Source organism: Chiloscyllium plagiosum, chromosome 29, assembly GCF_004010195.1.
Source record: "Chiloscyllium plagiosum isolate BGI_BamShark_2017 chromosome 29, ASM401019v2, whole genome shotgun sequence".
Lineage (NCBI taxonomy): Eukaryota > Metazoa > Chordata > Chondrichthyes > Orectolobiformes > Hemiscylliidae > Chiloscyllium > Chiloscyllium plagiosum.
In genome coordinates this window covers 7715308-7731605 of record NC_057738.1, presented here as the reverse complement: position 1 = coordinate 7731605, position 16298 = coordinate 7715308, and the positions used below count along the sequence as shown (strand labels likewise).

At 39.2% G+C, this 16298-nt stretch overlaps 1 protein-coding gene across 8 annotated transcripts in view; it reads right to left on the bottom strand.

Annotated features, from left to right (window-relative positions):
- Positions 1-16298, bottom strand: part of LOC122564345 (F-actin-uncapping protein LRRC16A-like) — a 460598-nt gene that overhangs the window by 248670 nt on the left and 195630 nt on the right. For all 8 annotated transcript variants that reach the window (XM_043719093.1, XM_043719091.1, XM_043719092.1 and 5 more), the window contains exons 6-9: positions 12857-12954; positions 7719-7789; positions 7183-7256; positions 2190-2265 (exon numbers count right to left, since the gene is read on the bottom strand). In XM_043719093.1, the coding sequence (XP_043575028.1) occupies positions 2190-2265; positions 7183-7256; positions 7719-7789; positions 12857-12954 (319 nt within the window). The remainder of the gene's footprint in view (positions 1-2189; positions 2266-7182; positions 7257-7718; positions 7790-12856; positions 12955-16298) is intronic.

Sequence of the window (16298 nt, the reverse complement as noted above, 5' to 3'; positions counted from 1 at the left end):
CAGTATAGCCAGTGCATAATACTTTGTGCTATGAACTTCACAATGCAAACTTATACTATGGTTCAATATAGCGTAATTTTCTAATCACATTTTTACTTTATTGTTGCTCAGTTTCGTTTAACATCTATTCAAGAATGATTGCAGATATTTCATTAACGTTCAACAACTTTTTTTGTGCTAAATATCAATAAAAAATCGTTCTTGTACTTTTTGTACATTAATAATTATCAATAATGGAATTTGTTCAATAAATGTGTTAATGATGGCTATAAATATTTTAGATGAAAAAAAAAGCCAAAATGTGACATAAGTATATAAATTGCAATTGTTTTTAGAGTGAGGTGAATAAATTATAGCAATACAGATGCTTATTTTACAAGTCATGACTTAAAACATCATCTCATAGAATAATGTTTGCTATACAACTTGTGCTGAACATAAATTTACGTTCAACTTAAATCAATATTCTCCGATACAGTTATTAAGTTTCTTCCTCCTCTGTCCAAACATAACTAGCAATTAATCTGAAGGTTTTCTAAATAGCACTCAAACATCAAACGTATGAGATCATTGTAGTCTCAAGCATTAATGCTTTTGAAATGAATCATGCCATGTTTTCTATTCTATGACTCAGTCCCAAGACATTAAAATGAAACAGTCCACCAAATATATAATTGTCAGCAAGGTCCCACAAACAGTAGTGAAATAATTAGCAGATAATCTAGGTGATATGTCAAATCAGGAAAAAAAACAATGCTGTAGCATGTTTTAAATCTATTTGAAGAAGTAAACAGGCATTAACAGAATGTCAATCAGATACAGCTCCTGAATGCCAAAGGTTCATATTTAATGATTCTGGATACAGTGATGCAAGTTGAGAGATTTCCGGGAGTTTGGATTTGAATTAGTAGCATGTGGATTTCTATCTGTGAGAGTGGATTTAACTTAATTAACTCGTCATTATTTCTCTGGAGTCACAGTTTTATTGTGAAACCACAATGAGCCAGTTAGCCCCTGGAGTGGTATTGGGAATTTGTTTGCATTACTAGTAGACAGAATAAACATTGAAGAGCATCACCTTGCTTTCAAGGAGGAGGATTGAGTTTTTTGTTGCTTTGGTGAAACAACCAAAGCTTGGAACCTTCTTTTAGCCCAATTCACAGACATTCTGATTGAATTTGGATATTTGAACATTGTCCTTCTGAAGGAAAGGGTTCGTTCAGAAATAGGAATAGGTCACCTCAGTGGGAGGATTGAGTTTGTAAGTTCTGGACCAGAAGTGTTTGCTTAGAACCCTGAAAGGATTATCTGAACCTAAGGAAAACTAAGTTGTGAAAATATGCACTGAAGTTAAATATAGAGATAATAGAGAAGGAAATTCTCATTAGTTTTTGACTTCTGTAAAGGGACGTTGTTCAGCTGTGGGGAAGATTTATTTTATTGTATTTTAAAAGCTTTCAAATTGTGTTATATATAAATAGCTGGTTCATTCTAATTTTTTTCTTTCGTGTAATAAAATACATTCCTGATGAAGGGCTTATGCTCAAAACATCACCTCTCCTGCTCCTTGAATGCTGCCTGACCTGCTGTGCTTTTCCAGTGTCACACTTTTCAACTCAAATCTCCAGCATTTGCAGTCCTCACTTTCTCCATAAAAAAAGTCCTCTTTAATTGTTAATACCAGATCAGCAGCAATTAGATTAGATTTAGATTAGATTAGATTACTTACAGTGTGGAAACAGGCCCTTCGGTCCAACAAGCCCACCCACTCCCCTACATTTACCCCTTTACCTAACACTATAGGCAATTTAGCATGGCCAATTCATCTGACCTGCACATCTTTGGACTGTGGGAGGAAGCCGGAGCACCCGGAGGAAACCCACGCAGACACAGGGAGGATGTGCAAACTCCACACAGTCAGTCGCCTGAGTCGGGAATTGAACCCGGGTCTCTGGTGCTGTGAGGCAGCAGTGCTAACCACTGTGCCACCGTGCCGCCCAATGCAAGCTTGTGTTCCAATGAAAGAGGAAGTCATTAAATTCAACAAAAAAATCTGCAATGGCAGATTTATGTTTGGGATCTGACCTGCTCAGTAATACCATCAACTGGTAACATAACATTAGAAATAAACTAAAATACTTAGAGCATGCTGCTGCCTTCTGCTCACTCAGTGTCCAATATATACTCACCAGTTTAAGATCCTTAGAAGAGAGCTTTGTGAACCATTGGTTGTACTCCAGCGCAGCAACAATTGGTATCAAGTCTCTAATAAAAAGTGAATGAAGTTTGATTATTTACAGAAACATTTATCTTTTTGATTTATAATGTAACAATGCTGGCAAATAACTTTCATTCACAGTTCATCACTTGTTCAGGGCCTCTTCATGCACCCAAATTCGCCATACTTGGCTATTAATCATACTGATGACTCCCCCCACGCGGCATTTGATTTTTGTTTACATAACACAATTTTGTAAATTGTTCTGAGACATATTCATGTGTGTCTACATAAAGTTCTCATTATCTTACACCAGAGTTAAAATGCCAGTAAAACTGAACACATTTAAGTCATGCCAGTAGTATACTTGTCTCTGTTAGGTTTATTTCTTTCAACATAATTTACCTAAGCAGACAAGCTAGGATATCAGTGAAGGTCACACTAAGCATACATTTGAAAAGTTTCCTGTTCCACGTGCTTCCCTGCTCTTACTCAAATTTAGAGAGGCTGAATATTCATTCAAGGAATTATATGTGAGGTTAGATAGAGAATGCCATCTGGTTATGGAACTGTCAGAGCAGAGCTCAATTCTCTTCTCACTCAAAGTCCACATTAATATTAAGATTTGAATAGCAATCATTTATACAGTCAAGGGTTTATCCTCGCCCAGAAACACTAAGACCAATTTTACTACCCAAATTTCTGTCATGGCTATCATCCACTACCTCAGTACAAGGAGGAACTGAAATGAGTAACTTCTGAAACATGAGTTTCATATCAGGTGATGCATTAACCCACGCTAAAGTTCTTTTGTATCTGTTACAAATAAAGCCATATTTAAGAAGGATTTTCATTTAAAGTCGAGCAATTTTTGACATGCCTAGCATTAGCATTACATGTGCAGAAAAAGCATTTTACTGAAACTGATGATAAAACTTCAAATTCGAACGAGTAACAAAATTCTTATACGACCAGCCTGCTCTGGAGAAATCAAAGAGAGATATTAAACAATTTGCAGTAGACTCTCCTGAAACTGGGGTATGCACCTTGTTTTACCTTTCCTTAAAGGCAATAAAGGAGTGCACAATCAACCGCAAATTATCAAAATAAATAATGCTAGAACATTAGGGCCAGGCAACATGTGTGCAGCAATGACCATTGGTCAGAAAGAGGGCAAAGTTAGAAATGTAATAATTGAAGTAAGTATTTTAGTAAAGAAGTAAGAAATTCACCAAAGGTCTTTAAGATTGCATCCTCCAAACCCATGACCACTACCATCATGAAGGAGAAGGGCAGCAGATACAAGGAAACCTGCAATATCCCCTCCAAGCCACTCACCATCCAGATTTGGGAATATACCACCCTTCCTTCAGTGTTGTTGGGTCAAGAATTCCCTCCCTCATGCCACTGTGGATCTAACAACAGCACATGAAGTACAGCAGTTCAAAAAGGCAGCTTACCAACAACTTCTCAAAGTTAACTAGAGATGACAATAAATACTGGCCTAGCTACAACGGACCAGTCTGCAAGCTAACAGATCTAAGTGAAATAGAGAACATGGCAAAAGAACGAAGGGTATGAAAGGATGGTACGCAGAAGAGATGAAATAACAAAAAGATTAGGCTAAAGGCAATGGTAATGGGACATGTAAAGTCCAGAGAAGTGTGAATGTCAGAATGATGAACAGTCACCCTAAGAAAGGAAGGACAAGAGAAAAACATGCAAAGATAAAGCATATAAAACAGGGCATCAATTAGGATTTACAATCACCTTATTTCAACTCAATTCTTTTCTCTCCTGGTCACATTTTTTTTAGATTAGATTACATTACAGTATGGAAACAGGCCCTTCAGCCCAACAAGTCCACACCGACCCGCCGAAGCGCAACCTAGGATTTACAATCACCTTATTTCAACTCAATTCTTTTCTCTCCTGGTCACATGTGTTACTCTTCTGATGCCCTCCAGCATTTTAACTTCAAATTTCCTGACTCAAACCATCTCTTTCTTGCCATAAATATTCAACCTCATTGAACAATTTTTCCTTTAACACAACTTACTTTGTCAGAATGGAAGGTACTGCTATGGGTATCGATATATGTTGTACCTACACCTGACTTTGTGAGGCAGTGCTTGTTATAATTCTACTCAGAACTAGTCCTTCACCTGTACCAACATATTTTAGATTACATCTTCACATTTTCCAGCTCTCACCCTAAACTCAAACCTTTCATCAACCTTTTGCTTCAAATTTCCATGGTCCTCTACCTTCACAACTGTCCAGTCCGATCTCTTCCCTTCCTCTTGGCCACTAGTTCAATTGAGCATGGGCCATCGTTTAGAAGAAAGTGAGGACTACAAATTCTGGTGATCAGAGTCAAGAAGTGTGGCGCTGGAAAAGGCATTACTGAAACGTTGATTCTCCTGCACCTCGGATGCTTCCTGACCGGCTGCACTTTTCCAGCGACACACTTTTTGACATGGGCCAGGTCTGCTAAGGGAGTTTTACAATACTGGCTATCATCTCGGAGGGGTAGAGGGTGCTGGGATTAATCATGGCCAAAACCCTGGCAGCTGGGCATTTGGACAGGGTTTGTTACTGAACACAGTCATGACTGGAACTCTACCAGCTGAGGCATGGTGGTGGTGGGGGGGAAACAAACTGGCAGGAGCAGTTCTGTTGTGTCCAGGAGGATATGGTGGCTGCTATGACAGTCCAGTGGTAATCTGGTGGTTGCATGGTGCTGTTACCTAGTACAATCTTCAGCAGCACTCCCTTTCTCTCTCCCCAGCTGAAGAGATAAAGTTAGTCTATCTCAGTATCATATATCAATTCCAAAATGAGCTTCTGACCTCATTTTCATGTCATTACTAAGATTGCTTTTATTCTAACTCCATAATATTACTGAACTTAGCTCAATAGCTGCTGAAATCCTCATTCATGCCTGTGTTACATTTAGACCTGACCAATCCAACACAATTCCAGCTGGTGTCTCACATTCTATTCTCGACATATCGGAGGTCTTCCAAAATTCTGTGGCTCATGTCTTAATTTGCATCAAATCCGATTTCATTGATCACCTGGGTGGACTTATCCATATATACTGCTCCCTAGCACGTAATATCATTTTATTATTTTTAAATCTTTCATGTCTATGTCCCCTCAACTCTAATCTCCTTCAGCAACATCATCAGACATAATTGACCACTACCACAACTCTGGTACCTCTAATGATAATTACTCCAATTTGTTGATTTGACCTCCTAATACTTCAGCTTTAATCTCTGGAATAACCTCGCTACACATCTCTGCTTCACAATCCACCATTTCCTTCTTTCGGAGACTCCTCGAAATCTATGACTTTGATCAAGCATTTAAGTAATTAGTCTAAACTATGTTCTGGCCTGTTGTTATATATTGTTGAGATGATGCTCTGATGAAGCACTTGGAGATATCTCAGTATGTTAAAAATGTTAATTAACACAGGTTTTCATTATACCAACATTGATGCTTTTGATTGAATGAATTTGTGCAAGTTTCAAATTTTTATAGACAAATCCCTGACCTACACTCAAATCCAGCATTTATTTGAATATCACTCTTCGTTAACGTAAACAGGATGCTGTTAAATATACAATAAACAGACTATGTTCAACAACTAATGCAACATATTGGCCACCTCAATACATTTGGAACCTTAAAATAGAGTTCAAAATGTTCCTGTATAACAGAGCAAAATTTTTCTCACTTGACGTCAAAGTAGGCATAAGCCAGTGAACTTAAGAGTGCAGATTTCCATCCAGTGGGGTGGCTGGCAAACATAACTATACATTCAACATTAGAAGCACTCAGCTTCTACACAGAAAATTCAATGAATTTCAATGCAGAAGAGGTGTCTTTCCATAAATAATCTCGTATGGAAGACATTCAAATTCATTGGGAAATTCATTTCAAACTCTTGGCTGCGAAAGCACATCTTCAACAACATTATAAATGTACATACAGAATCAGCAGTTACAGATTTCAATTGCAGATTGAGCAAATGTACAACCCACACAAATGTTGGCTTCAATGTATTTCTGATTCAACAGCTAATTAAATGCTATCACCAAAGCAGATGCAGGTGTTTACCCCAACTATACAACAAAGTCACTGTGCTATGGGTGAAATTTAGTTTTGGTGACGAGAGTCTCGTCTGCCAAACAGACAATTAACTGGACAGCAGCGAACCCTTCCCTGGAATCAAGGACTCCAGGGCATGAGTTGTGCCAGCTGAAAAATATGTTAGCAGCATTGTTCCACATTAGCATCATTGGGGAAGTGGCTCCTTCTGCCAGATATTCACCAAGGATCACCAAGACCGCTTGGCCACAAGTGGGTAATGGCAGGAGGGGCTTCCAAACAAAAAGGTAGGGGGAGGTTTCCACTTGCTTTGCCCCAGACCAAAAATGATTTGCTTTTCTGGTTTTCCACATGATATGTGTAACCCCCCACCACAAAGCAAAGACTAGTGGCAGCAGTAAGCAAGGCTGTCCACAAGCCTACTGGTCATGGACTTAACTGGGGCAAAGATGGGAAGGTGTCAAGATCTCCATCTGCCACCATCTTGCCTGAGAAAGTGTCCCACCGCCACAAACTTGCCATGAAGTAGGCATTAAATATTGCTCTGTAACTTAATTTGGTTTGAATATTGCTGTGGAATGATTTATATTAGAACAAAATCCATGAAATAAACCAGGCCCATCAACAGAATTAAACAACTTACCTTTACGTAAATTTTGGAAACATTTTGTTTGCATTTGTAATACAAATAAATTGGTAATCCAGACTGTTAAACTGATGGTCTGGCAGTTACAGCAACATTGGGTTAACAACTTTAGTACAGCTTTTAATTTACTTTTGAGAATGAATTTAGAAAGCTCAGTGAACAGACCAATTTCATTAAGTATAAAGATTAAATTTACCTGTGGTCAAGATGGCTGAAATCTTGTAAGTTCAGTTCCCTAGTGTCCTGCGTAAGATAAATGGTATCCACATCCTTGAAAACAGAAAGCATTTCTATTAGAGGGAAACTAGAGTTATCACCAGATCTGTATGAAGCTTAAATAGAGCTCTTAAGGATAGTCGAATCCAGGGTTATGGGGATAAGGCAGGAACAGGATACTGATTGAGGATGATCAGCCATGATCATAATGAACGGTGGTGCTGGCTCGAAGGGCAGAATGGCCTACTCCTGCACCTATTGTCTATTGTCTAAATGCCTCAAAGAAAAATTTAAGATTCAGGGAAAATATTTTCAGTTTAAAGTTGATCTTCATTTTGCTAGCAATTTCAAGGCACAATAGAAAATAAATAAACCGGTATAAAGTTTCCAGTTACTAGCAAAATCACAAATTACAGAAAAACTGATTCATAAAACCATTTGATCCATTTACACCAGGTGTATTTCCCATAATAATATAATTGCAAGCTTTCAAAGCATTTTGTTGAGTGTTCTTACCCATTGTACTTCCTCCCTATATGGTAATCCAAGCCAGTCACAAACACATGCATACATCTGAGAGAAACCACCTAGAATCAAAAGGTTTCACATGTGACAAGAGAACTGCACATATTTCTAAACATGAACTAAATAGAAAAACACAGAAATGAAGATTAAATAATGAAGGACAAAATTGGACTAACCAGGTGAGAAATGTCCTGGCTTTACATATATATGACAGCTTGTATGCATTCATAAGTTGTTTATGTATGGAGTAACATTAACATGCAGACCCACAGAAACTATTAGATTAGATTCGATTAGATTCAATTCTCTACAGTGGAAACAGGCCCTTCGGTCTAACAAGTCCACACCGCCCCTCCGAAGAGTAACCCACCCAAACCCATTCCCCGAACCTATATTTACCCCTGACTAATGCACCTAACACTATTGGCAATTTAGCATGGCCAATTTACCTAACCTGCATAATCTTTGGATTATGGGAGGAAACCAGAGCACCCGGAGGAAACCCACACAGACATGGGGAGAATGTGCAAACTCCACACAGACAGGCGGGAATCGAACCCAGGTCCCTGGTGCTGTGAGGCAGCAGTGCTAACCACTGAGTCACTGTGCCGCCCCAGAACTTGACATCTTCACAATAGGTGGGACAAGCAAGAGGGGCAATAAAAGAAAACACACAAGTCTTGCAATATACTAAACATTTCTGTACTGAAAGAACAATTTCTACGCTAAAATAAAAAATGGGTCACTTGCTTCAAAATTATACACCACATGACTAAACAAACATCAGTGCTTGAAATTTAACAGAGTTTCACTTGTTTCTTTTAGAGTTAGAGATGTATAGCATGGAAACAGACACTTCGGTCCAACTCGTCCATGCCAACCAGATATCCCACATAAATCTCGTCCCATTTGCCTCATATCTCCCTAAACTCTTTCTATCCATATACCCATCCAGATGCCTTTTAAATGTTTTAATTGTATCAGCCTCCACCACTTCCTCTAGCAGCTCATTCCATACACGCACCACTCTCTGTGTGGAAAAGTTGCCGCTGAGATCCCTTTTAAATCTCTTCCCTCTTACCTTAAACCTACACCCTCTAGATTTGGACTCCCCCACCCCAGGGAAAAGACCTTGTCTATTTACCCTATCCAGCCTCAGCCAATCCAGCCTCAGCCAATCCAGCTCAAACCCTCCAACCCTGGCAATATCCTTGTAAATCTTTTCTGAACCGTTTCAAGTTTCACAATATACTTTCTATGGGAGGGAGACCGGAATTGCATTCAATATTCCAAAAGTGGCCTAACCAATGTCCTGTACAGCTTCAACATGACCTTCCAACTCCTATACTCAATGCACTGACCAATATAGGTCTTCCTCACGCCTTCCTCACTATCCTATCTACTTGTGACTCCACTTTCAAGGAACTATGAACCTGCACTCCAAGGCCTCCTTGTTCAACAACACTCCCCAGGGCCTTCCCATTAAGGTGTATAAGTCCTGCCTTGATTTGCATTTTCGAAATGCAGCACCTCGCATTTATCTGAATTAAACTCCATCTGCCATTTCTCAGCCCATTGGTCCATCTGATCAAAATCTCGCTGTACTCTGAGGTAACCTTCTTTGCGGTCTACTAAACCACCAATTTTGGTCTAATTTGCAAACTTATTAACCATACCTCTGATGTTCACATCCAAATCATTTACATCAATGACAAAAAGCAGTGACCCAACACCGATCCTTGTGGCACACCACTGGTCACAGGCCTCCAGTCTGAAAAACAACTCACCACCACCACCCTTTGTCTTCTATGTTTGAGCCAGTTCTGAATCCAAATAGCTAGCTCTCTCTGTATTCCATGTATCTAACCTTCATAACCAGTCTGCCATGAGGAACCCTGTCGAACTGAAGTCCATATCGATCAGATCTACCGCTCTGCCCTCATAAATATTGTAATTAAATTCCAAAACAAAAATGCTGGAATAATTTGTTAAATTTGTTTTTCCTTAACATTAGTTGGCTTAAAATGATGTCATAACATGTTCCCTGATGAAGTTTCTTCTCGAATCTCTCTCTGAACCTAGCCAGAACTTTGATTCTTAAACACATTAGAAGACACATGAAATGCTCCTGCAATTTCTCGTAACCATACATTACATACTTGAGCATTTTATGGCGCACCACATTTTTTGGAAGTTTCTTCATCGTCTTCTCTCGCAGATACCAACATGTAATTTGTACTTAAAGTAATTCACAGTTAAGTCAGTGCTAGAAATGAATCAGTCATCAAATCTTGAAAGAATGCCCACTTTAATGTGACCTGCTGGCTTTGTGAAATCGATAGTGCATTAACGAACTATCAAAAATCAACACCTGTCTCTGCTAAGGTGCTGCCGTGCTACCCACTTCTTTAAAACAAATGTAAGAGTTTGATGATCAGTTAACCAAGAGAACTTGCTATTTAGAAGTATTTGTGGAACTTTGTAACACCCTGTGACTACTAAAGCCTCTTTCTCAACCTGTGACTCATTAAACCACGCGAAGCACTAACCACAAAATGTGAAATAATACCATCCCTATCCCCCCATGGCAAGATATCACATGCTGAAACTAATTGTTTCTTTGGGTCATAATGGGACAAAACAGCATCACTATTCGGTACTTCCTTCACTTCAAATGTTTTGAGATTTCACAGACTAGGCCAATTTTGAGCAGGTGACGGGGAAGCAAAAGTGTGACCTAAATCAGAGATGATCCTCAAAAAGTATATAGCAAATTTGTTTCTTTTGCCTCTCATCTCTCAGCTTCAAAATCCCCTTAACTTTGTCCTGCATTTGGTGATGCCTTCATCACCTATTCGGTGACCTGAGTATGTATCACACAATATCATGAAGCAACACTTGTGACTTTTAATTTCAATGCCACATTGAAAGCAATCCTCCAATTCTGTGTAAATTAATGAGCTCTTTCTCTATCTTACTCTAATTAGAATGTCATCTCAGAAGCAGCACACTCCTTTCATCTGCTTCGCACCTGACCCATGATGCTGTAGAACACAGGAGCAGGACAAGTGCGAAATGTTAACTTTCTGATAGTACACCATTTTGTATGTACTCATGGTATACAGTTCCTTGTTCTTGTCAGTTAATTTTAATTGCAAGTATGCATTTGATAAATGAATTATACTGCACTGGTTAAATTTGAAAACAATCCCCTACTGGAAGGTAATGGACAAGTGTCTTAATAGCTGCTTATAATTCAAAGTTTGCGAGAAGATTTGTAGCTCAGGTGCTCGTTGCTGTGGTTCTGTTCGCCGAGCTGGAAGTTTTTGTTGCAAACGTTTCGTCCCCTGTCTAGGTGACATCCTCAGTGCTTGGGAGCCTCCTGTGAAGCGCTTCTGTGGTGTTTCCTCCGGCATTTATAGTGGCCTGTCCTATCCCTAGTAGCCACACATGCAGATGACAAGCAACATGAATTTGACTGGGACAACACTACCATAATAGGGCAAGCCAAACAAAGAACAGCCAGGGAATTCCTAGAAGCATGGCACTCATCCACAAACTCCATCCTGGTAGCAAAACAAAATGCTCAGATCATGCAAAATTAACATGAACCAACAAGAACCAATGTAAAGACATGGTGAGTCACCATAAACCTACCAGAGCATTGGGATTCTCTCTCTCATTAGAGAGAGACAAGTTGCAGTGATCTAACCTGAGTATCACCACACCTCAGGGAAGGGAAGAGGTACAGAAGTAGAGCTCCTCATGGTAACCTCAAACAGCACTGGAACTGCATTGCAAACCAGTTGTCCAACCAACTGAACTAACTGACCTCCAAAAGGCATGGTACAATAAAATGTAGCAGCAAAAAATTCTTCCTCATTGTTGTTGTGCTAAATCAAATGCTCCTATGTGCTAGCAGGTTTAAAAACAATAAACTGTTGTCAGTAAATTTTACTACTGGCTTCAGGAATGGGCAATAAATACTGACATTGACATCTCATGAGAGAACAATGTTTTAAAAAAGCATTGTAACATAATTTAAGGATTGTTACTAATTTAATTCTTGCCACTTCGGAGTGTATGTTCTATATTAGGAATTTCTATTTAGGAGCACATACTGAGCCATGCCTTATATGGGTCCACGGATAGATACAAGAAGGGTAATATTCAGTTCTACTCTACTTCTATTAACGTCAGCATAATATTCCTGATTGAAGTTGCAAGGCCATTGCATATTTACAAATAAGAGGTCTGAGTCTCTTATGGCACAGTGGTAATGTCCCTACCTCCGAGCCAGAAGGTTTTCGTTCAAGTTCCATCTGCTCAAGACTGTGTTATAATACACCTGACTAAAGGTTGACTAAAGATCTAAGACACCTAGTTAGATATTACTAATAGTTAGCCCTTATTTTCATGGACAATTTTAATTTTAGTAGACAAATTTCAATAAGTTGGAAGTTGCTCCAATTAAGAATGACAGTTCATTCCAGAAGGTTACCAGATATTCTGAAGCAGCCCAATCAAAAGCTCCTTCAGCTAACATACATAGCGAAGATATAAACTAAAAAAATCCGATTGTAATCAAAAGTTCATCAAATTTGTAGACATCATTACAAAGTACGCTAATATTTCTGAAAGAAAAATGTGGAAGTAAAAACTTCACAAATTCTCTTAAACCTCATCAAGCATCAAATGCTTATTTCCCCCTTCAAAATAAAATTGTAGCAGACAAACTTGAAGCACTTCAAGTGGAGTAAAATCAAAACAGCAATTTAATATGGAGAACAAATCAAAAAGGCAACGTAGTAGAAAAAACAATAAAAATAAAAATAAAGCTCTTGCACACATTTTATGTAAGGGTTTGAATGACAGTCAGCACTTGAAGAACATGGCTTGAGATCTGAAAGTAGTTGAAATTGGTGGATTTTAATGTATTTTCCAGAAGATGTGACTTCATCTTATGAAATGCATATTATTTCAGCAATTGTATTTTTGACTTTTTGGTCAAAGAACAGCCATTTTTATTTGTGACAAGGCGATAATTACCAAACATCTTGTAGTGTTGTTTTTCTACTACTTTAAGTTTCAAAGCAGTGACCCCTAAAATCCACAGTTAGTTTACTTACCACAAGGCCCTGGTTCAGCAATATTCTGACTATCCCACAAGGTCTGCAGAGACGACAGTCGATCTGAAGGTTCCATTGTCACTTTTTTCAATACCCTCCTGTGACATATATATAAAAGAAACAGATAATTCAGAATGCTTGAGGGGAGCAGGAAAATCCCTGAAAATGTGTGGGGTAAACAGATTGACAAACTCAAGTTGAAGGGATGTCGAGCAGAGATGAGTGGGAGGGGTTTTACTGAGTAGCTTGTGGTAACTTCAAGAAATCCATCTGCTTCTCTTGTTCCTCAAGCAATGCTCGAAAGGCGATCTTACCTCATTACAGCTGATGGATTTCCCGCATAGTTAAATTGAATTAAAATTGAATAAGTGTTTAAAATTAAGGCAGGCTGCCTTGTTGCAACATTTAAATCACCAACTTACCTATTGTGAGCAAATTAGTTGCCTACCCCTCATTCTGCTCCAATAAAAAGCAGAAGTGATTCCAGGTTCACATTTCTGGCACTTTAACCTCTTTTCAGACCACAGTCCACTTATTTTTAGAAATCAACACCTCTACAAAATAAATGAAATAATGCTGCCCACTTTATTGCACCTGTGGTTTAAATAATTCACATATTAGCCACTCATTCTTCAGAATATGAAGCAGAATGCTGTGGAAGCAACTGATTTATGGATACAAAAACAGAAGCTTGAATTGTTTAAAAAAACCAGAAGACAGCTCTCTTTAGAGTAAGACATAAAGGTGTTCGAGGAAAACCCAAACGCAGAACCATAATATTTAACTTTATCCTCATGAGATCAAGATCAGATGCAGGCAAATCCTGTTAAAAATAATACATACCGCGAAGCAGTCATTATGTGATACTTTATAAGGTTTTTTAAAAAAAAAAATACATCCATGGGATGAGGATGTCTCTGGCTGGGTCAGCATTTATTGCCCATCCCCTAAATACCCAGAGGACAGTTAAGAGTCAACCACGTTGGTGAGAGTCTGGAGTCATATTTAGGCCAGATCAGGTGTGGATGTCAGTTTCCTTCCCTAAACAGCATCAGTGAACCAGATGAGTTTTTTTACTGAGAATAGACAATGGATACACGTCATCATTAGAGTCTTAATTCCAGATTTATTTTATAGTGAATTCAAATGCCACCATCTTCTATGGCAAGATTTGAACCCCAGAACACTCCCTCGGTCTCTGGATTAACAGTCCAGAGATAATACAACTAGACCATCGCTTCCCCGCTTCACGTGATGCCATTCAGTTCATCATGTTCATTCTTGCCCCAGGATTTCTCCACTTGCACAAAATCTACCCGTCCCATGAATAATTGCAGCTAGCAGATTAGGAAGATGCACTGAGTCATAAATTATATGCTCATCGTGCTGCTGGTATCCACTGTTCATTTAATGAAGATGAAAACCCACATATACCTGGTATCTAATTACAAAGTGACAAATCTTGAGATGGATTTCTTTAAAATTAATCTATTTCTGGGCAAAATAGATAGCTATACATGATTTGAATGAAGTCATTCTCCATGGCAAATTTAATCAGACATCTAAAATAAGGATGAAATAAAATGCAGGAGAATACTTAGCAGATCTGACAGTAACCCTCAGGTCTCACAGTAATGCTAGAAAGAAACACAGAGTGAATACTTCAGGCCAATGACCTTTCATCAGAGCTGGGAAAAGTTAGAAATTTTATCAGCTTTAAACAAGAGGAGAATCAGGGATGGGGAAAGGTGTGAGATAAATAGGGAGATGCAAGCGACTAAAAGGCAAAGATTTGGTGGTGCGGTATCAAAGGGGACGAGTACAGAATTAAAGAACTGAGTCTTGAGAAGCTATGAATGGCAGCCACTCACCAGCTCTTTTGCCATTTAACCTCTCCAGTTTTTCATTTTATCACAGCCTTTGTGCTTTTTCCATTCTAATCCTTTTCACCTACTCAAATATTACTTCCCCAGTTCTGATAAAAGGTCACTGTTCTCAAATATTAGCATTGTTTCTTTGTTCCATAGCTGCTGCCAGACCTTTTGAGGATTCCCAGCATTTCCTGTTTTGCTTTCAGGTTTCCAGCATCTTCACTGGCCATGAATTTGGTACCTTTAAGATCCCGTAGAGATTGACCATCTGCTGTAACTTAGTAACAGCAATCTTTCCCACTTATTTCCAGATGTATGCGCAATACCATGCTTTCCATAATGCTCTGCTTGAGCATTATCCTCTTTCAAACTCAGATGTCTGTGTCTTCTTAGAGAAAACAAAACTAGCAAAGTGCATGACTACAAGGTAATGCATAGCCCCCAGCTCAAGTGAACCACAACTCTATCATGTGGGCCTCTCCGTGGTTTGGATACTCCATTTTGGTAATGGAGTTACACACAGATCAGCTGCCATACTAAACAGAGTAAGTAAGAAAGCAAGAGGACAAGAGAGAGAGATTGATTTTTTTTTCAAGTCTTCAAGAGTCTAAGTACTTTACAGCTAATTCAAAGTGCTCGTTGCTGTGGTTCTGTTCGCCGAGCTGGAAGTTTTTGTTGCAAACGTTTCGTCCCCTGTCTAGGTGACATCCTCAGTGCTTGGGAGCTTCCTGTGAAACGCTTCTGTGGTGTTTCCTCCGGCATTTATAGTGACCTGTCCCTGCCGCTATTGACAAAGCCCTAGCCAGAGAAACAATAGCTAACCTGCTGAACAGACATAACAGACAACAGGACGTTGAACCCATCAACAAAGACAGCATACTTAAACTACTGGACTTGTGCCTCACAACACACTTCACATTCAACAACCAGATATACGAACAAATCAACGGAACACCCATGGGCTCAACGATCTCGGGACTCATAGCAGAAGCAGTAATGCAAAGGTTAGAACAAACAGTCTTACCACAAATTCAACCCAAACTCTGGGTCAGATACGTTGATGACACCTTTGTAATCATTAAAAATACGGACATAGAGAAAACACACCGGATCATCAACTCCACACTCACAGGAATCCGATTCACGAGAGAGGAAGAAAAGGACAACCAACTCCCATTCCTAGACGTGAGGGTACAAAGAACACCAAACGGAGAATTCACCACTAAGGTACACAAGAAAGCCACACACACAGACCAAGTCCTGAACTATGAAAGCAACCACCCCAATACACACAAACGAAGTTGCATCAAGACACTATTCAAAAGGGCCACAACACACTGCAGCACACCAGAACTGCAAAAAGAGGAAGAGGAACACCTATACAAGGTATTCGCAAAAAACGGATATCCTCGCAATTTCATCAACAGATGCCTAAGGGAGAGACAACAGAACGAGGACATGCCGCAACCCAAAGGACTAGCCACACTACCACACAGCAAGAACATCTCCGCACTGACAGCCAGACTACTGCTACCACGCGGACTCTTAACAGCACACAAACCAACAGACAC